The sequence below is a fragment of the Mobula hypostoma genome, chromosome 3, assembly GCF_963921235.1.
Source record: "Mobula hypostoma chromosome 3, sMobHyp1.1, whole genome shotgun sequence".
Lineage (NCBI taxonomy): Eukaryota > Metazoa > Chordata > Chondrichthyes > Myliobatiformes > Myliobatidae > Mobula > Mobula hypostoma.
In genome coordinates this window covers 143,924,458-143,947,092 of record NC_086099.1, presented here as the reverse complement: position 1 = coordinate 143,947,092, position 22,635 = coordinate 143,924,458, and the positions used below count along the sequence as shown (strand labels likewise).

Here is a 22,635-nt window from a genome sequence, read left to right as displayed (position 1 = left end):
GTTGAGGAGGATTTAAACTGATTTGGCAGAGGGGTGGGAACTGGAGTGAAGGGACTCAGAATAGGATGGATGGTAAAAAAGGCGAAGATAGCATGCAGTCAGACTGTCAGGAGGCGCAGGCAGATGATAGGACAAAATTTCAGCCAGCAAGATGAATACCAGTGCATTAGGGATGCAGAATCAAAAAGCGTAGCAAATGCAGCACCCAAAGTATTATATCTCAATGCACAGAGTACCTACGAAATAAGGTGGATGTTCTTGTTGCACTCTACATTGGCAAGATGTTGTGAGCATCACTGAATCGTGGCTGAAGGATGACTATAGTTGGGAGCTGAATGTCCAAGGTCACACGTTGTATCAGAGGGATAGGAAGGTCAACAGAGGAGGTGGCATGGCTCTGCTGGTAAAGAATGGCATCAAATCACTAGAAAGATGTGACATAGGATCAGAAGATGTTCAATCCTTGTGGGTTGAGTTAAGATACTGCAAGGGTAAAAGTACCCTGATGGCAGTTATATGCAGGCCTCCCAACAGTAGCTGAGATGTGGACCACAGATTGCAATAGGAAATAGACAAGGTGTGTCAAAAGGGCAACATTATGGTAGTCATGGGAAATTTTAACATGCAGGTTGATTGGGTTAGAAATTGATCCCAAGAGAGTAAGTTTATTGAATGCCTATGAGATGGCTTTTTAGAGCAGTTTGTCATTGAACTTACTAGGGATTCAGCTAAACTGGATTGGGTGTATCGTAATGAACCGGAGGTGATTAGGGAGCTTAAGGTAAAAGAACAATATGATTGAGTTCAACTTGAAATTTGATAGGGAGAAAGTAATTTCTGACATTGCAGTATTTCAGCGGAGTAAAGGAAATTACAGTGGTATGAGGGAGGATTTGGCCGAAGTAAATTGGAAAGAGATGCTGGCAGGGATGACAGCAGAGCATCAATGGCACGAGTTTCTAAGAAAAATGAAGAAAGTGCAGGATAGATGTATTCCAAGAATGAAGAAATACTCAAATGGCAAAATAGTACAACCATGGCTGACAAGGGATGTCAAAACTAAAAGAAAAGCAAAAGAGAGGACAAACAACAAAGCAAAAATTAGTGGGAAGACAGAGGACTGGGAAGCTTTTAAAATCTTACAGAGAACTAAAAGAATCATTAGAAGTGAAATAATGAAATATGAAAGCAAGCTAGCAAACAATATCAAAGTGGATAGAAAAAGCTTTTTCAAATACGTTAAAAATAAAAGAGATGAGAGTGGATATAGGACTGCTAGAAAATAAGGTTGGAGAAATAATAAAGGGAGAAAAGGAGATAGAAGATGAACTAAATAAGTATTTTTCATCAGTCTTCACTGTAGAAGACACTAGCAGTGTGCCAGATGTTGAAGGGTATGAGGGAAGAGAAGTGAGTGCAGTTCTAGTACAAGGGAGAAGGTGCTCAAAAAGCTGAAAGACCTACAGGTACATAAGTCACCCGAACCAGATGAAATACACCCTAGGGTTCTGAAAGAAGTAACGGTAGAGATTGTGGAGTCATTAATAATGAACTTTCAAAAATCACTGGACTCCAGTATGGTGCCAAAGGTCTGAAAAATTGCAAATGTCACTCCACTCTTTAAGAAAGGAGGAAGGCAGCAGAAGGGAAATTAGTGTATAGACGAGTTAGCCTGACCTTGATGATTGGGAAACTGTTGGAGTCAATTGTTAAGGATGAGGTTATGGAGTACCTGCTGACACAGGACAAGATAGGACAAAGTCTGCATATTTTCCTTAAGGGAAGATCTTGGCTGACAAACCAGATGGAGATCTTTGAGAAGATTGCACATAGGATAGATAAAGGGGATGCAGTGGATGTTGTACATTTGGACTTTCAGAAGGCCTTTGACAAGGTGACACACACAAGCCTGCTTACCAAGTTAAGAGTCCATCGTATTACAGGAAAGTTACTGGCATGGTTAAAGCATTGGCTGATCGGTAGGAGGCAGTGAGTAGAAATAAAAGGATCCTTTTTTGATTGGCTGTCAGTGACTAGTGGTGTTCCGCAGGGGTCAGTGTTGGGACTGCTTCTTTTTATGCTGTATATAAATGATTTAGATGATGGAATAGATGGCTTTGTTGCCACGTTTGCGGATGATAGAAGATTGGTAGAGGAACAGATAGTGGTGAGGAAACAGATTGGCTTCAAAAGGACTTAGACAGATAAGGAGTACGGGCAATGGAGTGGCAAATGAAATGTAACGTTGGAAAATGCATGGTCATGAACTTTGGTAGTAGAAATAAATGTGCAGACTATTTTCTAAACAGGGAGAAAATCCAAAAATCTGAGATGCAAAAGGACTTAGGAATCTTTGTGCAGAACACACTAAAGGTTAACTTGCAGGTAGAATCAGTGGTAAGGAAGGCAAGTGCAATGTTAGCATTCATTTCAACAGGTCTAGAATACATGATCAGGAATGTGATGCTGAAGCTTTACAAGGCACTGGTGAGGACTCACCTTCAGTATTGTGAACTGGTTTGGGCTCCTCATCTAAGAAAAGATGTGCTGGCATTGGAGAGGGTTCAAAGGAAGTAAACAAGGATGATTCTGGGAGTGAAAGGGTTATCATACGAGGAACATTTGATAGCTCTGGGTTTGTACTCGCTGGAAGGATGGGGGGAGAGGATCTCATTGAAATCTTTAGAATGTAGAAAAGCCTAGACAGAATAGATGTGGAAAGGATGTTCCCCAGGGTGGGGGAGTCCAGGACACGAGGGCACAGCCTCAGGATAGAGGAGCGTCCATTGAAAACAGAGATGCGGAGAAATTTCTTTAGCCAGAGGGTGGTGAATTTGTGGAATTTGTTCCCACAGGCATCTGTGGAGACCAGGTTGTTGGGAGCATTTAGTGCTCCTATGTCTTATGGTCTCCGTCGTGGGAGGTGGCAAGTCCAGTCTACAGAGCTCTGGAGAAGCTGTATAAGCCAATCCCCTGGGCAGTTGATGCAATGGATTGTAAAAACATTGATAGCTCCAAACATACCATTGACTGTAGAAGACAATGGAGGTCATCGATGGCCCATACTCCACTGAGGAGATAAGAGCCCCAAGTAAGTACAATGGCTGTCAGTTTTTCTTTGAACACTGTTTTTTAAGGTCTTTATGAATGCATGAATCTGCAACAGATCATTAAAAACTTGACTCACTCTTTTAGGCAAAGATGAAAGATGGTGTTCTTATGTTATTTCATTTTGCTTCCTTATAATATCAAAAATACTGTTTTGATCTTTCATCTGAAACATGAGTTCTTCCACCCTGTAAGTAAATGCCTTCAAGGGCACTTTGAGCTATTGGATGTGACTTTGGTTCAGTGCCTCAATAGTGCAGGCTGAGAGCAGACACCCAAACGACCTCATGGAGATTTTGTACATGTTTCGCAGACACTCGAGGAATGAATAAATCAGCATTGACATTGGGTGTTTTTGTTCTTCTTTGTGCCTTTTCAAGAAAGGAATTCATGCCATTGCAAAGTCCTTTTGCAGCACCTTTAGTACTTGACACACTGGAGGCCTTTCGCACATTAACTTTAGCCATAGATGCAGCAATTTCTTCCTCCAGCTTAAGCTGTTCCTTCTTTTTCTGTAGCTGCTCCTCTTGTTCTTCCAGCACATTTGTCCTTCAGTAATCATCGATGTGCTACCGATGCAGCTAAACTAGCCTCTGTTTTAATGCGTGCAGAGGTGGTAGTTGATACAGAAGAGTTTCTTCCTGCAACAGAGCTCGGTAAGCTAGTCCTTCTGCTTTCAACATTTGACACCCTGTCACTAGGTCTTCCATCACCTTGCATGTCACCTGTTTTATCCGGAATCATAACATACATTGGAACTTGGGAAGCATTGTCTATTGGAAGGTGAGGCATGTTTTTCTTCAACAAAATGTCGCAACTACTAGTTGAAAACAAACTAAAAGATGCTGACAGGCTGGGTGAGGGAGTATCACACTGTATTACACGCTTCCAACTAACTGAATTCCAAGTCGAAAAAGTAGGTTTAATCCTTTAATGCAAACCAATAATAAAATAATTTGACTCTTCAGTAATTCACGTAAGACAAAGATGAACAGACAAAGACCAACATAAATGGATCAAATTCAAACAAGGATGAACAGTCAATGAAAAATGTGTTCCCTATTCACCCACTCTCTTTGCCACCATGGAGGGGAACAGGTGACTATAATCTTTTATTTTAACCACCGCCCTACACCGCGCATCGCCCGCTCACATAATAAATTCCCTTAACCCAGAATGAGGTTGTGCAACACAAATAGAATACAGACAGATACATGGCTCTACACCCAACAGCATCTATTCTCAGGAGGTTAAGGAGTTTCATCTCATCATCGATTACTCTAACAGACTTCCACAAATGTGCCGTTGAAAGTAACCTGACTGATTGCATCATGGTCGAGTACAGCAGTTCGAATGTGCAGACACAAGAGAATAACAGACTCTGTCCAAGGCAATCAGTGGTACAACTTCCATGCCACTAGCAGTATCTACAGGAAGCTCTGCCTCAGGAAGGGAACACCTTTCATTAAAGATCCCCAGCATCCAGGCCACACCATCTTTTAACAGCTACCATAGAGCAGGAGGTACGGAAGGCTGTGGAACTGCTACTTCTCTTCAAACATTCAGGTCTTGAGCCAACTAAAAAAACTCTATAATCATTACAGTTCAGCAATACTATGACCACTCTGATCATTTTACACTAAAAGGGACTTTTTATGTTCTGTCTTCTTTCTTGTAATAGTGTATAATTTATGCTTTTCTTGTGAATGCTGCTTATATGATGCTATGTCTGTGATTTGTTGCTGGTAAGTTTTACATTGCACCTGTAAATTTACTCACAGCCCGTGGTACCATCCAGGCTGAAAATTTACTTTAATGAATGGAAGATGGAACTCCTATCACTTTGGAAGACACAGAAGAGAATCAGTGGGCGAAATGAAGAAAGGATCAAACTCAAAAGGCTGCTGAACAAAAATACTACCAATGTTATCTTTTATATTTGCTCCATAATTTCTGGTTTTCTAAATCCACCTCTCAGCATAAATGAATTGCAAGTGCAGATTATTTTGATCAGAGATATACTGTACACTCAGTGGCTACTTTTTCTTGGTACACCTGTATACCTGCTCATTAGAGCAAATATCCAATCAGCTTTAGTGTTTAGTGCTTCTGATAAAATTAGCATTCTGCTTCCAGACGATATCTGAACACACAAGACATTGAACCTTGAAGTGGATAGGCTACGGCAGCAGAAGAGCATGAACATTCAGATATACACCTAGTGATCACTTTATTAGATACCTCCTGTATCCAATAAAGTGGCCATTGAGTGCATTATTAAACAATCTCAACCTCAAACTCTTCTTACTGTTTTCCCTATTCTCTAACAACTTCTTGAATTTGCTAACCATTTCCAGTTCCTTTCCCTGAAAATGATCTACACATTCTCCATTTTCAAAGTAATTAAATCCTAACTGGCTGCAATACTTTCTTGGGTGCATGTTCATCCGAGCCAGTTTGTGATTATAAATATTTCTTTGATTGTCAGATTTTGTAAGAAAACATACATTTTCAATTTTCATATTCAAATACATCTTAGCATCAATCATTCCAATTAAGATCACCTTGTGAAGGAAGGTTCCATGGAAGTGAACTGCCACATGATTGTACTAGAACCAAATTTATGATGAAATTTAACACTCTTATAATTTTCCTATTTCTCAGGAGTCGTTACAGTGCGGCCACTGTAAAAGCACAAGATAGTACCAGCTCTGCGTGCATTTACTGCTTAATGCATTTATCTGGATTTCCTATTCCATGAGCACCCAAATTTGGAGAATCTCCATGGGAATAGTAAGTACAATAACACCAACAAAAATTTCCTCATCATATTCTGGACAAGTGTCCAATATACTGGGTAAATTCCAGGCTCTCAGAAGATAATGATTTGAGATGTTGAATGTGAAAGGAGTACAGTATGTGATTTAAAATTCAATATTCTCCTTGGATTTTGCTCTTATTGGAAGAAATTACTATAATGAGAGAAAGGAAAATGTACCTTTTATTAATTTATAAAGGTATACAGGACAGGAAATTATTTCCGATTTACACCCTTCACAAACTGTAAAACATACCTTCGTCTAAAACATAGCAGCATTTATATAGATTACCGATTACACAACCTCCAACTCCAAATCCAGCCTTGACCTCCAGGCCAGGACTTCACGTGCTGCCGCAGAATCCCCCGTCTCCCTTTACCCCAACACCATTCTGCTATCCTCTTTCTCTCAGGTCCCACCACCAGCTCTTGGGTGCTCGGAGACACTATCTTCCTCTCACCTCACCATTGCTGAACACTCCAAACCTCTCTTCCCCTCAGACACTAGAAACCCTCTTCCCCCTCTGATCCCAGCTCCCATCCATGCCAGGTTTTCACCATTCCCTCTGACTTTCCCCTCTCTGAGGCAGAACGTTCTGGCCTCAGTAAGGGTCTCACTTTTGTCCCCTGTGGCCACAGCTCAATGAGTTCCGCACCCGCCACAATGCTGAGCTCTTCTTCCCCTGCCTCTGTCTCCGAGCCTATTTCTTTGACAAGGACTACCCATTCCACAATGATGACCCCCTCTCCCATCTTCAACCTTCCTCCTCTTCCCGGACACCCTGCCATGACCTTCTGCCTGCTTTGGACCCTTTCATTGCCAGCTGCCGACGGGACATTAACTGTCTAGACTTTAACTCTCCTCTCTCCAATTCCAACCTCACCCCTTCCGAACGCTTGGCTCTCCACTCCCTCTGCATTAATCCTAACCTCACCATCAAACCTGCAGAGAAGGGATGGTGGGCTGACCTCTACCTTGCTGAGGCCCAGCACCAATGCTCAGACACCTTCTCTTACTTACCCTTCGAAATGGACCTCACTAAGCAACACCAGGCCATTGTCTCCCACACCATAACCAACTTTATTGACTCTAGGGATATCCCATCCACTGTCACCAACCTCATAGTTACCACACCCCACACCTCCCGATTCTAACTCCTACCCAAAATCCACAAACCCGCTTGTCCAGGTAGACCCATTGTTTCAGCTTGTTCCTGCCCCACTGAATTCATCTGCATACCTCGACACTTTTATCTCACCTAGTTCAGACCCTTCCTACTTACATGCCTGACACATCACACACTCTTAATCATTTTAAGGATTTCAGGTTCCCTGGCCCCCATCATCTTATTTTAACAGTGGATGTCCAGTCCCTATACACCTCCATCCCCCACCATGAAGGCCTCAAAGCTCTGCATTTCTTTCTGGACACCAGACCCGACCAGTTCCCCTCCACCACCACTCTCCTTCGTCTACCAGAACTTGTCCTCGGTCTTAATAATTTCTCCTTTGGCTCCTCCCACTTCTTTCAAATGAAAGGTGTAGCCATGGGCACTCACATGAGTCACAGCTATGGCTGCCTGTTTGTTGGCTATGTGGAACAGTCTATGTCCTAAGCTTACACTGGTGACCGTCCCGCACTTTTCCTATGCTACATCGATGACTGCACTGGTGCTGATTCCTGCAACTGTGTTGAACTCGTCGATTTCATCCACTTTGCCTCCAACTTCCACCCTGCCCTCAAATTCACCTTGTCCATTTCTGACATTTCCCTTCCCTTTCTCGATCTCACTGTCTCTATCTCCAGAGACAGCTTATCCACCGATGTCTATTACAGCCAATGGGCTCTCACAGCTACCAGGACTATATCATGTCCCACCCTGCTACTTGTAAAAACACCATCCCCTTCTCTCAACTCTTCTGTCTCCACCACATCTGCACTCAGGATGAGGCTTTTCATTCTAGAATGAAGGAGATGTCCTCCTTTTTCAAAGAAAGGGGCTTCCCTTCCTCCATCAATGCTGCACTCAACCAGATCTCTTCCATTTCACACACATCTGCTCTTCCTGATCCTCCCACCATACTACCAGGGATAGGGTTCCTCTTGTCCTCACCTACCACCCCAGTAGCCTCCGCGTCCAGCACTTAATTCTCTAAAACTTCTGCCACCTCCAACTGGATCCAACAACCGAACAGGTCTTTCCCTTCCTGCCCTATCCACAGGGATCGCTCCCTACGTGACTCCCTTGTCCATTCATCCCTCCCTACTGATCTCCTGGCACTTAGTCTTGCAAACTGAACAAGTGCTACACCTCCTCCCTCACTACCATTCAAGGACCCATCAAATGAGGCGACACTTCACCTGTGAGTCTGTTGGGGTCATATACTGTGTTCAGTGCTATCGGCGTGGCCGCCTGTATGTGTGTGTATACACACACACAAACACACACACACACACACACACACACACACACACACACACAGGTGACACCCGACATAGATTGGGAGACCGCTTCACCAAGCATCTCCACTCTGTCTGCCAGAACAAGCAGGATTTCTCAGTGGCCACCCATATTAATTCCACTTCCCATTCCTATATGTCCATCCATGGCCTCCTTCTCTGTCACAATGAGGCCACACTTAGGTGGAGGAACAGCAGCTTATATTCATTTGGGTAGCCTCCAGCCAGATGGCATGAATATCGATTTCTCAAACTTCCAGTAATGCCACCCTCCCCCTTCACCATTTCCCATCCCCTTTACCCCCTCTCAAATTATCTCCTTGCCCACTCTTCGCCTCCCTCTGGTGCTCCTCCCACCCCCTTTTTCGTTCTTCCATGACCTTCTGTCTCTTTCACTAATCAACTTCATCCCTCCTCCTCCAAGTTTCACCTATCACCTGGTGTTTCTCTCTCCTCTCCCCCAACCTTTCAAATCTATTCCTCAGCTTTTTTCCTCCAGTCCTGCCGGAGGGTTTCAGCCCGAAACGTCAACTGTTTTTTTCCCATAGATGCTGCCTAGCCTGCTGAGGTCCTCCAGCATTTTGTGTGTTGCTCGGATTTCCAGCATCTGCAGACTTTCTCTTGTCTGCGTTTAACATTTATATAGAAACCACTCTTGCTAGCTATTAGTTTCCAACTAATGTAGCATTTAAATATATACATATTATGTAATAAAATACTGTTTCCAGTACCTGTGCTCCTTTTTCACCAGGTCTGCCATCTTGACCTCGATCTCCTCTTCTTCCCTATTAATATCTAAATTTTAGTATAATGTTTACCAAAATTACAATACATCATATTTCACATTTTGTAAACACATCATTAGCTTATTTCTTTTAGGTGGCTATCTATGCATTCCAACTAAAATGTGTGAAACTGTTTATCTGATGATTGTTCAGATCTTGCTGGCAATTCAGTTGTTGTGAAATGCAAAAAGCCAAAATCTCCATATGAAACCATCTGGCAGAATTCTTCTTGTTTTCAGATTCACTGGTAATTTTCCCTCTTGTGATTGGCTAGATTGGTTAGAATCTGCAGCTCCGCCGATTTCAATACCGATTGTGGGGCTTCAGAGAATAAAGATACCCTTTTAAAATTTGTTTCAATTAAATGTTTTGGTATCTTGTGCCTTTTTTATTATCTAAAATTGAACAGTTTTATCTTTTTATTTACTATGTTAATTTTCAGGGGCATTTTGAAATGAAGCTTCCTCGCTACATTTCTGTGGTTACTCACTCCATGCTACTGCAGGACAGAAGATAATAATGAATATTTGGACTTCGGGGCATGGAGGGTGGTGTGTGTGGAGGGTGGGGGGTGCGTGGGTGATGAATTTAGCCAATGAAAATTTGCCAGTAAGCTCTGAACTAAACTGATAGTCAATCAAGTCTTCACGACCTCTCATGTTGTAGACAATTCAAAATTCAAGCTTTGTAAAGCAGGGGTGATGCTAGTTCATGGTTTTGAGAAAGATTTCCTCGGGGGAATGAAAAAGGTTTCCTTTGCACGGAGAGCAGTCAACAATTTAATGGAAGCAGGAAGGCTTCTTCAATCCTATGGATCAATTAATACTGGAAGTTTAAGGTTAAATAATCTGAAAGACGTTCCTCACTGAAGCAAACCTTGTGATCTTCTGCTCTGCTGATTCCAGAGAGGAAAAAAATTCACGTGGAGGCCTAGATTTTGTTTTGGAGTTATTTACTTGTCATGTTTTCTCATGATATTTTATGTAGTTGGAGTATCCACCAATATTCCTCAGCCTAATTGTTTGTGGGTCAGGAAAAAAAAGTTAATGCTTACAATTGGCATCTGTTCAGTAAGGCAGCTTTCATAAGAAAACAAATTCAGTACATATTTCTCGCCAATACTTACAGGAGCTCCATCTTTTCCTCTATCTCCCTTTTCGCATGAACATAGCTTTTGTTTTGGACACTATTTTACAAATAAAAGATAAATTACATGCATCCATGGTAATTGACTTAATATTTTTAAAAAGCATTTAAAATCTCAGTGCTCAAGTTTGAAGAGTTAGTTACTATGTGAGCGCATATATATTCAGCACATGGCACAATAGTAAAACTGATGCAAGACTTACCAACCCTTTGGCAATTTTCAACTAAAGTAAAGAAAGGAAACAGATTTCAGTTAATTTACATAAGCTGTTATTAATGGTGATTCAGATCTTTTCAGAATTACAAGTTACATAGTGTATGACAGTTCTATATTTATCATTAGCCATTAGGTTAATTTTGTCAGATGTTCTATAAATCGTGGAAACTTTTCCCATGAGTAAAATAAATAGGTTACATTAAAATACAGGACAAATAATCCATGCAAGCAAATAAGCCAGTTGTTTAAGATATGAACAGAAAACCACCCTTGAGTGGTTTCAAACTTATGCAGGTACACAACTAATATCTTGAAAGTGCATTCATGTAAGCACAATTTGGCACCCACTATATACAGTTACCAATCTCAAGAGACATAACGAATCATTGTATACATAGGGAGCATTGTATAGGTAGCGCCTGAAGTATTATTGAGGATCCCTACCACCTATTCCACAATCTCTTTGACCCACTACTATCAGGAAGGAGGTACAGGAGCATCTTTTCCCCAGATTACAGCAGCTTCTTCCCCCAGGCTGAGAGACTATTGAATGACCTGCTCCCACTGAGGCTTTGTCACCAGGATAGAAAGCTGTTTACTATACTGCTTACCTGTGCTGCACACTACACCTGCATTTTAAATTCTATTTTATTAAACTATTTGTGATAATATTTTCTTTAATGTGCTATGTGTGATATATGTATTGTGGGTGCACTGTGGTCCGGAGGAATGTTGTTTCATTTAGTTGTATATATGTACATTCAGATGAAAATAAACTTGAATTTGAATCACGATTCATCTCCCAGTTACTGTGGAAGTATTCTTCACTTCTTTTAATTTGAGGAAAAAGGCAATTATAATTGGAGTGAATAATTAACCAAAGAGTGAAATAAGAATATACTTATACATATATGTCAGGAGTCAATTTACAGTTTAGAAATATCCAATTAAAATAAGAATCCTTATTAGCTCTTTTTTTTCATTATTAAACTGCATTTATAAACTGCATTATTTTACTTCCAATAATCCTTATAGTATTAAACTGTTGAAGAAGAATGTAGTTGTCATGATTCTGTTACAACTACAAAGGTTAAATTATTCAAAAGATCACTTTGAATTAATTACTTGTGTCATTTTGGTCTCTGTGAAGTGTTTACAATATGTACTTATGCAGACGCTATGTAATGAAATACATGCCTGAGGTCTGCCATGGAAGAAAATTCTAATCAAGAAATAAAGGTCTTCATTGTAAATTGATGTCAGGAATAGAGCATACAATCACTGACACGAAGAGTGAGGTAGGAAGTCTGGGGATCTACAGAGCCTTCTGATATTAAAAGCTGGGTTCATTTCAAAATATTCTCATGAAATTCCACTAGAAAGCAGCCAGACCAACCAAAGGCAAGAAATACAAGAGATGATTGCATAGAAATTCATCCTTTGTCAGGAATACTAAACATAGTAGGCATTCTTTCAACTCCACTTTGGATATCGAGTGGTAAAATGATAAAAGGACATATGAAAATAGTGAATAAGACAACTAATATTCAGCAACAGGGGCATCGGGTCTTCTCAGAGTTTGATGAACTGTATTTGTGGAGAACTAGTGTATCATGGATCATATTTAGATGACATACTAAATGATCTGGTATGGAGATCAGGAACATTATTAGCATGAAATTGGGAACTAAAAATTGAGAGTTAACTTAAACTAGAAATTGTTTTCTTTAAAAATGCAGCACATCAACAACATCTAAAGCAAAAGCAGGTTAACACTTCAACTGGAAATTGCTCATCACACTTAAAAATTAGCATCAGGCAAATATTTCTTCTTCTTCTTCATGTGCCTTGCGTGTTACACGCTTGGGCGATCATGGCTCTCCGCATCGAATGATCCCTCACAGCATCAATGATATCTCGCACACTTAGATCTGTTAGTTCTTTCACAGTGTCCATATATTTTCTTCTTTGCCTTCCTTTTCCGTGTTTCCCAGGCATACTGCCTTGCAATGTAAGGCATTCTATTTCTCCCTTTCTGATGACATGGCCCAGGAATTTAAGTTTCCTTCCATTTAATGTTCTCATTAAAGATCTTTTTGTATGGGTATGTTGGAGTACTGTCTCATTAGCTGCCCTATCTCTATGATATTTTCAGCATTCTTCTAAGAAACGACATTTCTGTCGCTTCTAAGTTTCTTTGGAGTTCTGGTGTTATAGTCCATGTTTCAGAAGCATACAGCAAGATTGACCAGATGTAACATTTTAGTAGCCTAAGCCTTGTTGATACAGAAATGTGTCTGTTGGTAAAAATGGGCTTCATTTTTTTGGAAGTTGGTTTTGGCAATGGCAATTCTTCTTTTTATTTCTACTTTACTTCTAGCATTTTGTGATGTAAAACTACCAAGGTAATTAAAGCCGGTCTTTTGTTCAATCTCTTGGTTACCGATGTACAGTTGGCAGTTGGGAGTATCCTGCTGTTTTGATATTACCTTACATTTGGTTTATTTACAGTTGATGATTAGACCAAAATCTGCACTTGTTTGTACTACTTTGTCTAGGAGCATTTGTGGGTCTTCTGCAGCACTTGCTATTAGGGTGGTATCGTCTGCCTATCTTGCATTGTTAATGTTAACACCTCCAATTTTTGTCCCATCTAGGTCTTCTATTTCTCTGAGAATCATTTCACTATAGATATTAAATAATTCCAGTGAGGCAATACATCCCTGTCTAACTCTTCTTTGAATTTTAGGCCAACTGTTTATATTATCATCAATTTTTACCGCCGCCGTTTGATTCCAATATAAATTCTGAAGCAGTTGTTGGTCCCTTCCGTCAATGTTTAGTTTAGCGAGAATTTGAAATAATTTTTCATGTTGCACTTTATCGAATGCTTTAGTGAAATCATTAAAACATAAAAAGACATCATTTTGATATTCAATTGCCCTTTCTGAAAGCACTCGTAGTATGAAAACTGCATTCTTACTTCCTCTATCCTCAATAAACCCCTATTGTGGTTTTGAAGTTTCTGGCCATAACTTGTTTTTAATTCAACTCAGAACAATTCTCAACAAAATCTTTATTATGTGACTCATAGGACTGATTTTTCTATAATTTTCGCAGTCAATAGTTCCAGGAATTTTTGGCAGAGTTATAAATACTAATTTCAAGAGATCATCAGGCAATACACCAGACTCATATATGCTATTAAACAGTTCAAAAAGAATATCTATGCCCAGATCTTCTAAGGCTTGTATCATTTCCACTGAAATTTCATCAGGTCCCGTGGCTTTACCATGTTTCATGCTTTTCATTGCTTTAGTTATTTCTTCTTTGGTAATAGGTAGGCCAGAATTAGGGTGTTTAATATCTGGGGGTTCCCCTCTATTATCCTCAAACAGCTGCTCTATATACTGAATCCACCTCTCACATACTTTATCTGGATCTGTTAGTATGGATCCATCTGCTGATCTGATGCATCCTGTAGAGGAGGTTTTCTTAATTCCAGTAATTTCCTTAATTTTATTGTGCATTTCTTTGCTGTTGTTAATATGGCCTTCTACTTCATTGCATTTTTGATTTAGCCATTCTTCCTTTGCAATATTGCACAATTGTCTGATCTGTCTGTCCAGCTCTCTGTATTGCACTTCATTATTCTTCACTAACCTTCTTCGTTCCATCAGATCTAGAATTTCCTGGGTTATCCACCCCTTGTTGGTGTGTTGGATTTCTTATACTGGGATTATCCCAGTACAAGAAATCTAGGCAAATACATAGTCCCTTAAAAACATCTTCAAAATAAGACAGGCGAAAGGAATATAAAAATCATCCTTGGTTACTATTTGCTAATCCATAAAGTCAATCAGTCTTTTGTCTTACAAGCAAACAAACTTAATTCATTTTCCAGGTATTGTTTTAATTTTTAAGTGTTAATAGATACTGATGTGAGAATTCAATCAATTTAAGTCATACACTTCATTTCCAAATAACTATCATATGAATTCCAAGTACAATTCACTTACTACTTCATGGAGTATATTGCTCGTAAGGTTGGTATCGCTGATGCCATGAACAAATTGTGATGCTGGAAGACTTGCCACTGCCGACAGCTCTGAAGAAATATGTGAGGGCCCGATACAAAATAAGAAAATTCCATTCTGCTTAGCATGAGCTGCGATGTCTTGAAGGTTTGGATTGCGGGGATGATCCACTCCGTCTGTCATTAAAATGGCAATCTTCACGCTGTTCTGCCTTGCCTCAGTCTGGAAGAGCTGAGTCGCATTTCCTATGGCATATGAAGTGTAAGTGCCGTGGCCAATGTGTATCATGGATCGCACACGATTCTTGAATAGATCCAGGCCTTGCCAGTCTCGGAAACTATGGTCCATCTTGACTGAACTGCTGTACTGTAGAACGGCCATTCTCCAGAGCAGGTTCAGCTTTTTTGACTGCTCAGACTGTAAAGCTTTTTCAGTGAACTCAATCGCAAATTTCTTCTCTTTTTCAAATAAGAGATCTTTGGTACTCTCAGAGCTATCCAAAATGAAAGCAACTTCTATAATGCAGCTGAGATCTGAAAATAAAGTTACCTTGTGAGTGTATTTAAATGTTTATCTTACTACTTAATATAGCTAAGGATGCTATTAAACAAAACTTATCAAGCTTCTTTCCAAAATTTGCAAGAGTTTAGTACTCCTGCTGACCCATTCTCTCAAAAAATTAAAACTTGCTGTACCTCTATACCTTAAGAGTCCTGATCACTAAGCTTGAATGCTTTTCTGATTCAATTACTTAACAAAAGATTAAGGGAATGACATGGTAAATAAAAAGATTGCAGCTCTTGAACATACTCTAACATAATACTTTAAAATGTACAATTATTTTTATGTGTCCAAATCACTTGAGTTTTTATATCAAGTCAGTAAAAACTGAATAATTGTTCTTCATCTATGATTCCATTTCTCTTTGCTTATTTAAGATGTTCCTTAAAACATTGTTGTTCGTCCACTGTCATCGTCGATGAAAACCTCGACACCATTATGATGATGATGGTGTCGAGACTAGCGCGTGATTTGGATTTAAGTGAGGGAGAGTTGCGCAGCATCAGCCTCACTCTCTCTTCCCAATTCCCATCTGGATCCAAAAAAAACGATCATTCTACCGAACATAGTACCATTAGTTATGACTCAGTTTCATGCAGCCGTTTAAAGTTCAAAGTAAATATTATTATCAAATTACATATATGTCACCATATACAACCCTTTCTTGTTTTCTTGTGGGCGTACTCAGCAAATCTATAGAATAGTAACTATAACAGGATCAATGGGATATCAACCAGATTGCAAAAGACAACAAATTGTGTGAATGCAAATATAAGAAAATAGCAATAAATAACAAAATAACATGTGATATTGAGGTAAAGGGTCATTAAAGTGAAATCAATGGTTGCAGGAACATTTCAATGATGGGGAAAGTGAGTGTAGTTTAGTAATTGTTCTTGAACCTGGTGGTGCAAGTCCTGATGTCCCTGTAGCATTTGGAGATGTTTTCTATTTTCATTTACAAGCAGTTCTTATTAACTGATATTTTGTCTCAATGATAAAAAAAATCTTCAATTGAAGTCTATAGAGGAAAACATTTTTTTTAAAAATCACAAGCTGCGGCAAAGATCAAAAATCAGATTGTATGAATAATATTTTAGGTTTCATTGGTGGCAATTGAGCAAAATTTAGTTTTCTGGCTCCATCATTTATGCAGAAAGCAAAATCCCCAAAGAAGGGTTTCGACCGGAAACTTCAATTGTTTACTCTTTTCTATAGACGCTGCCTGACCTGCTGAGTTCCTCCAGCGTTATTTTTTCTGTGTTCCCTTAAATTATTTCCCATATTTTGGAGGTTTTTTTGAAATGTTTGGACAACATCTAAAAAAAAGCTTTTTGTGGTTAGCATTCAATAAGCAGTCCAACCACAGACATCAATTATTCTTCTTCTCAGCTTTCCAGTCTTTCCTGTGCAGTATTAAAGTAATACCTTCGCCAGGTTACATAAACACCAATGAAACCCTATTAAACCAAAACTTAGGTCAAAATTTTAGTTAAGTGCCAAACAATATTATCTGAAAAAAATCAATATTATTTTCCCTCAGTTTTGCAGTTCAGCTCATCATAGTGAAGACCATTCCATTATGGTTAGAACATTAAATTTAGTTATTTGATCTATGCTCTCATAATTTAGAGACCTTCAAATTGTAAAAGCGTTTCGGAAGAAATGAGTTTTTTTTTACTATGTATAATCACCATTGTAAGAACCAAAATGCATTAGAGTAATCTCCCAAGTTTGTTCCTTGTTTTGCTCTATGTAAAGTAGCTATCCCTTTTACAATTCAAGAGGACGTACTGTACCAGTCCAATGACTACAAATCTCGTGTTCCTTGTGGGGGTTGCACGCTGTTTGATTTGACAGTTTGTCACCATACAGTTTATTTGCTCCTGTAGCGCCCATAAACCTAGAATTTTCCTTCAAAAGTGCGATTTAAAACAGAAAATTCATCGCCTGCGTTCCGCTATGTTGAATTCCTTTCTCGAAATCTTTCCAGCCCTCATCAACCCATCCCGCGGCCAGGACCGGTTCATGCAACAACTCAACAGTTTAAAAATACGTGATTAAACTTATCATATGCACACATTCAATCGGATTGTTTTTTTTTCTAAGCTGGTGTATCCTTCCTCGATTGTTTTGCAACCGTCCCTAATACAGAATTAAGCTTTATTTACAAGTGAGGGTTGATGTATCCCTCTGCGCCGCCTCTCGGATACCCAGAAGATCCAGTGCAACTCCATACGCTTGCACAAAGCAAACTGCTGCAGGAACTCAGCGGGTTAGGCAGCATCTATCGAGGGAAACAAAGAGACAGTCGAGGCTCTGCTAAAGTGAGTTGTGAAATGTGGGTAAAGCACTGCCCTAAAATAAATCTGCTAAATCTGTCGCGATGAAAAAAAAGTAATTATGATCAAGCTACCCGGTGTATAAATTCAGACAATATTAAACTACCTGTGGCTTGGTCCAATTGTTGGATAATTGACGCAGGTTGCTTTCTCCCCTTCTTCCTACCAACGTTGCGGCTGCCAATTTCAGTTGGAACCAAAGTCAAAAAGGCGAACATCGAAACAATCGCTCTCGCGAATCCAATTGCCATCTTCTCAAACCCGTCACCTATCCTTGTCAAACAGAAAAGCAAGAGTAGTTTTTACCCACCTCACACTATGACCAAAAGCTGTCTTTCATTGGCAGAATGGCACGGCACAGATATTAATCAACTTATTAAGCACAATTACATTTCCACTGATCAATTATCTAATGATATTGACATCGCCCTTCTCTTAACTATTAATAGGCTTGTGCTCAGAAAAACGGTTTCATAAAACAGTGGTTGAAAAAATCTGTGATACAGCAAAGAAAAACACTAACGGGCCGATTAAACAGCTGGCATGATCGATGAGGATTAGAACTCGCAAATTATTCTGTTTTCCTCCCTAAGCAACAAGTGCAGCAAGGAAGTTTAATGTTTAGAAATAAATCTAAGGAAAGTGAGGCAACAAAGTTCAAACGAAAGGATGTACTAATAATGATACAGAAATCAACGTTCTATCTAAATCTTACTCTGTCTGAAAATCGGTTGAGAACCTGCTGCCCTTTCCTAGGTGTAAAACTCCATCCCGGAGCTTTCCACAGTTAAATGAGTTAAACCCCCCGAAGCGCTTTGGTGAATTGAAACGGGTCGCGGATATTACGCGAGACGGGCGGTGGGAGGGAATCTGCATTTCCTGACCGAATTTTAATTTCTCTATCTGACGGGAGGTATACTCCCCACTGAAGTCTAGAACTGCGACATTCAGATCAGGAGCTTTACAAGAAATTGAGACACGACTCCGTAAAGATAACAAGGATGCTAGGAGACAATACAAGTCCGAAATACAGACCGAGACAACTCTTCATTAATGCCAGGGCTTACTTGCTATAACGGGCTCCAATACAACGTCAAGCAGCATCAAACAGACAACAGCGCAATCCTTCTTAATGAGCTTAATGCATTCAAAGTCTAAGTAAGATTTATTATCAAATCATATACCATATAACCAAATATTACTATATACTACCTTAAGACTCGTTTTCTTGCAAGCATTTAGAGGGAAATAAATACCATAGAATATACAAAAAAATCTATACATTAAGATGCGTGCTTTGAACACAAGGGGATTGGAATGTCATCACCCACCCCAATAGCCTCAAATACATCTCAACCCACAGTCACCATTGCAGATGTAGGATCAGTCTTCCAGAAAGTGAATCCATGGAAAAGCAACTGACCTGTATGGTTTCTTTAGCCTTAGATCTTGCACAGATCATCTGCCAGAAGCATTTGCAAACATTTTTAATCTCTCCTTGCTTCATTCTTTCCAAACAAGAGAAAATCTGCAGATGCTGGAAATCCGAGCAACACACACAGAATGCTGGAGAAACTCAACAGGCCAGGCAACATCTATGGAAGAGGGTATAGTTGACGTTTCAGGCTGAGACCCTCGAGACCTGCTTTAAGAGGACCATTATCATTCCAGTTCATGTGAAAACAAGGTAATATGCTTCAATGACTACCACCCTGAGGTGCTTCAAGAAGCTGCTCGTGGTAAGTGTTCACTCCAAACCCCCAGATGACCTTTACCCACCTTGTGCAGAAATAGGTTGCTATTTCCCAGACCCTATAGTCATCCCTGGAGCATCTGGACAGTAAAGGCACCTATGTTAAACTATTGCTTATTGACGACAGCTCCGCCTTCAATACTTTAGTTCCAAGCAAAGTTCCCTCCAACCTCGTAAACCTGGGATTCAACACCTCCCTTTGTAACTGGAGTTTTGACTTCTTGACCAGTCAGCAAGGATAAGCCGCAACTCCTCCACCATTATTATAGTCAACACTGGTGCTCCGCAAGTTGGTGTCCTCAGCCCACTGCTCTATTCCCTGTAAGCTCATGACTTTGTAGGCAGATTCTAACTCCATCTACATGTTGGCAGAGAATACTAACTTAGTGGCCATAATCTCAGTCACACTATAGGAAGAAGATAAAGAACCTAATGCCATGGTGTCATGACAACAACCTTTCTCTTGGTGTCAGCAAAAAAGAAGAGCCAGTCTTTGACTTAGGAAGGGGCGGTGGAGGACGCAGAGGCTGGTGGGATGGTAGGTGAGGACGAGTAGAACCCTATCCCTGGTGATGTGGCAGGAGGATGGGGTAAGAGCAGATGTGTGTGAAATGGAAGAGATAATTGAAGAAAGGAAGCCCCCTTTTTTGAAAAAGGACATTTCCTTCGTTCTAAAATGAAAAGCCTCATCCTGAGAGCAGACGTGGCGGAGATGGAAAAGTTGAGAGAAGGGAGTGGCGTTTTTACGAGTAACAGGGAGGGGAATAGTCCTGGCAGCTGTGAGAGTCTGTTAGTTTATCATAAACACAAAATACTCTGCAGATGCTGGGGTCAAACCAACACTCACAACACGCTGGAGGAACTCAGCAGGTCGGGCAGCATCTGTGGAAATGATCAGTCAATGTTGAATTCTCCAACTTCAGGTAATTCCCTCCCCCTCCCTTCCCCTATCCTGGTTTCACTCTGCCCCCTCCCCCAGCTGCCTACTACCTCCCTCATGGTTCCGCCTCCTTCTACTACCCATTGTGCTTTCCCCTATTCCTTCTTCATCTTTCCTGCCTATCACCTCCCTGCTTCCCCTCCCCCACCCCTTGATCTTTCCCCTTACTGGTTTTTCACCTGGAACCTACCAGCCTTCTCCTTCCCACCCTCCCCCCTCCTTCTTTATAGGGCCTCTGCCCCTTCCGTCTTCAGTCCTGATGAAGGGTTCCGGCCCAAAACATTGGCTGATCATTTCCACGGATGCTGCCCGACCTACTGAGTTCCTCCAGCGTGTTGTGAGTGTCTGTTAGCTTATAATAGACATCAGTGGATAAGCTGTCTCTGGAGATGGAGGCAGTGAGATCAAGAAAGGGAAGGGAAGTGTTGGGAATGGACAAGGTGAATTTGAGGGCAGGGTGGAAGTTGGAGGCAAAGTGGATGAAATTGCTGAGTTCAGCATGGTTGCAGGAAGCAGCAACAATGCAGTCGTTGATGTAGCGTAGGGAAAGTGTGGGATGGTCACCAGTGTAGGCTTGGAATATAGACTGTTCCACATAGCCAACAAACAGGCAGGCATAGCTGGGACCCATGTAAGTGCCCATGGCTACCCCTTTTGTTTGAAGGAAGGAGAAATTATTTAGAGTGAGGACAAGTTCCACTAGGCGGAGGAGAGTGGTGGTGGAGGGTAACTGGTTGGGTCTGGTGTCCAGAAAGAAATGGAGCTTTGAGGCCTTCCTGGAGCGTAATGGAGGTGTATAAGGACTGGACATCCATAGTAAAAATAAAATCACGGGGGCCAGGGAAGCTGAAATCCTTGAAAAACTCAAGAGTGTGTGAGGAGTCACCTGATTCTGAGTTCAAGTACCTTGGCATGAACATCACCAATAGCCTGTCCTCACCCAGAAAGCTGACCAGATCCTCCATCTCTTCAGAGTGGTGAAGAAATTTGGCATTCCTCTTTCACCCTCACTAATTTTTATTGATGCATCACAGGAAACATCTTATCCTGTTGCATCATGATTTGGTACATATCATGTAAAGGGGGTCAATGAAATGGTGGATGAACTGAATAAGTATTTTGCATCAGTCTTCACTGTGGAAGACACTAGCAGTATGGTGAAAGTTCAAGATATCAGGGGTCATGAAGTGTGTGAAGTTACCATAAATGGAGAGAAGGCACTTGGGTAAATGAAAGGTCTGAAGATAGATAAGTCACCTGGACCAGATGGTGTACACCCCAGGATTGTGAAAGAGGTGGCTGAAGAGACTGAGGCATTAGTAATGATCTTTCAAGAATCACTAGATTCTGCAGTTGTTCCGGAAGACTAGGACATAACAATGTCATTCCGCCCTTCAAGAAGGGAGCGAGGCAGAAGAAAGGAAGCTACAGGACAGTTCATCTAACCTCAGTGGTTGGGAAGATGTTGGAGTCAATTATTAAGGATGAGATCTCAGGGAATTTGGAGGCACATGATAAAATAGGCTGTAGTCAGCATGGTTTCCTCAAGGGAAAATCTTGCCTGGCAAACCTGTTGGAATTTTTTGAAGAAATAACAAGTAGGATAGCCAAAGGAGAATCAGTTGATGATGTGTACTTGGATTTTTGGAAGGCCTTTGACAAGGTGCCACACATGAGGTTGCTTAACAAGCTATGTGCTCAAGATATTACAGGAAAGATTCTAGCATGAATAAAGCAGAGCCTAATTGGCAGTAGACATAGAGTGGGAATAAAGGGAGTCTTTTCTGGTTGGCTGCTGGCGTCTAGTAGTGTTCCGCAGAGGTCTGTGTTTGGATCGATACCTTTTACATTATATGTCAATAACTTGGATGATGAAATTTATGTCATGGTCCGGTCCATGAGGTCCACATTCCGGTTCATGGTCCAGTCTACTGACCCTTCTTCCAGGTTTTCCTGTTTACCCCATTTCTGTTGAGTGCTCTAATTGAGCCACATGATTCTAGTTTGGGCAGACTCATAAATACCTCCAGAGACCAGGGCTTGGTTGCTGGATTGTTCCTGTCTGAATCCCTTCCCTTCCTTCTGTTGCCTCGCCTCCACCTTGTCAGTTCCCCTGGGAGCAACCTGCTGGTGGAAGGCTAGAGCAGCCAATTGCCATCTTTAGGCTGTGTTGGGGAACTATCCCCTCATGGAGCCTTGCTGTCAGTAGTTGGAGCTGTCTTTGTGATAGGGATCCGGCTGTTTCTGTAGCCAGCTGAGGTTGCTGGCCGAACTGAGACTTGGAGCTTCCCTGGAGCAGAGATGGAACTGTCTGTCATTCTTTGGTGTTTCTCTCTTTTTGTCCTTACCTCTGTGGGGTAAGCCAGGCTGTTTTGCTGTTGCCCTGCCGGGGGGGGGGGGATCTGTCTTGTCTTGACCTCGCCTCTGTGGGGTAAGTCAGGCTATTTTGCCGTTGCCCTGTGGGAGG

The 22,635-nt window shown here is 41.0% G+C and overlaps 1 protein-coding gene across 1 annotated transcript in view; it reads right to left on the bottom strand.

Moving 5' to 3' along the window:
* Positions 1-22,635, bottom strand: part of LOC134343570 (collagen alpha-1(XXVIII) chain-like) — a 131,689-nt gene that overhangs the window by 91,885 nt on the left and 17,169 nt on the right. Inside the window, exons 2-6 of the mRNA XM_063042315.1 lie at positions 17,582-17,748; positions 14,555-15,105; positions 10,522-10,542; positions 10,299-10,358; positions 9,119-9,172 (exon numbers count right to left, since the gene is read on the bottom strand). Coding sequence (XP_062898385.1) covers positions 9,119-9,172; positions 10,299-10,358; positions 10,522-10,542; positions 14,555-15,105; positions 17,582-17,748 — 853 coding nt within the window. The remainder of the gene's footprint in view (positions 1-9,118; positions 9,173-10,298; positions 10,359-10,521; positions 10,543-14,554; positions 15,106-17,581; positions 17,749-22,635) is intronic.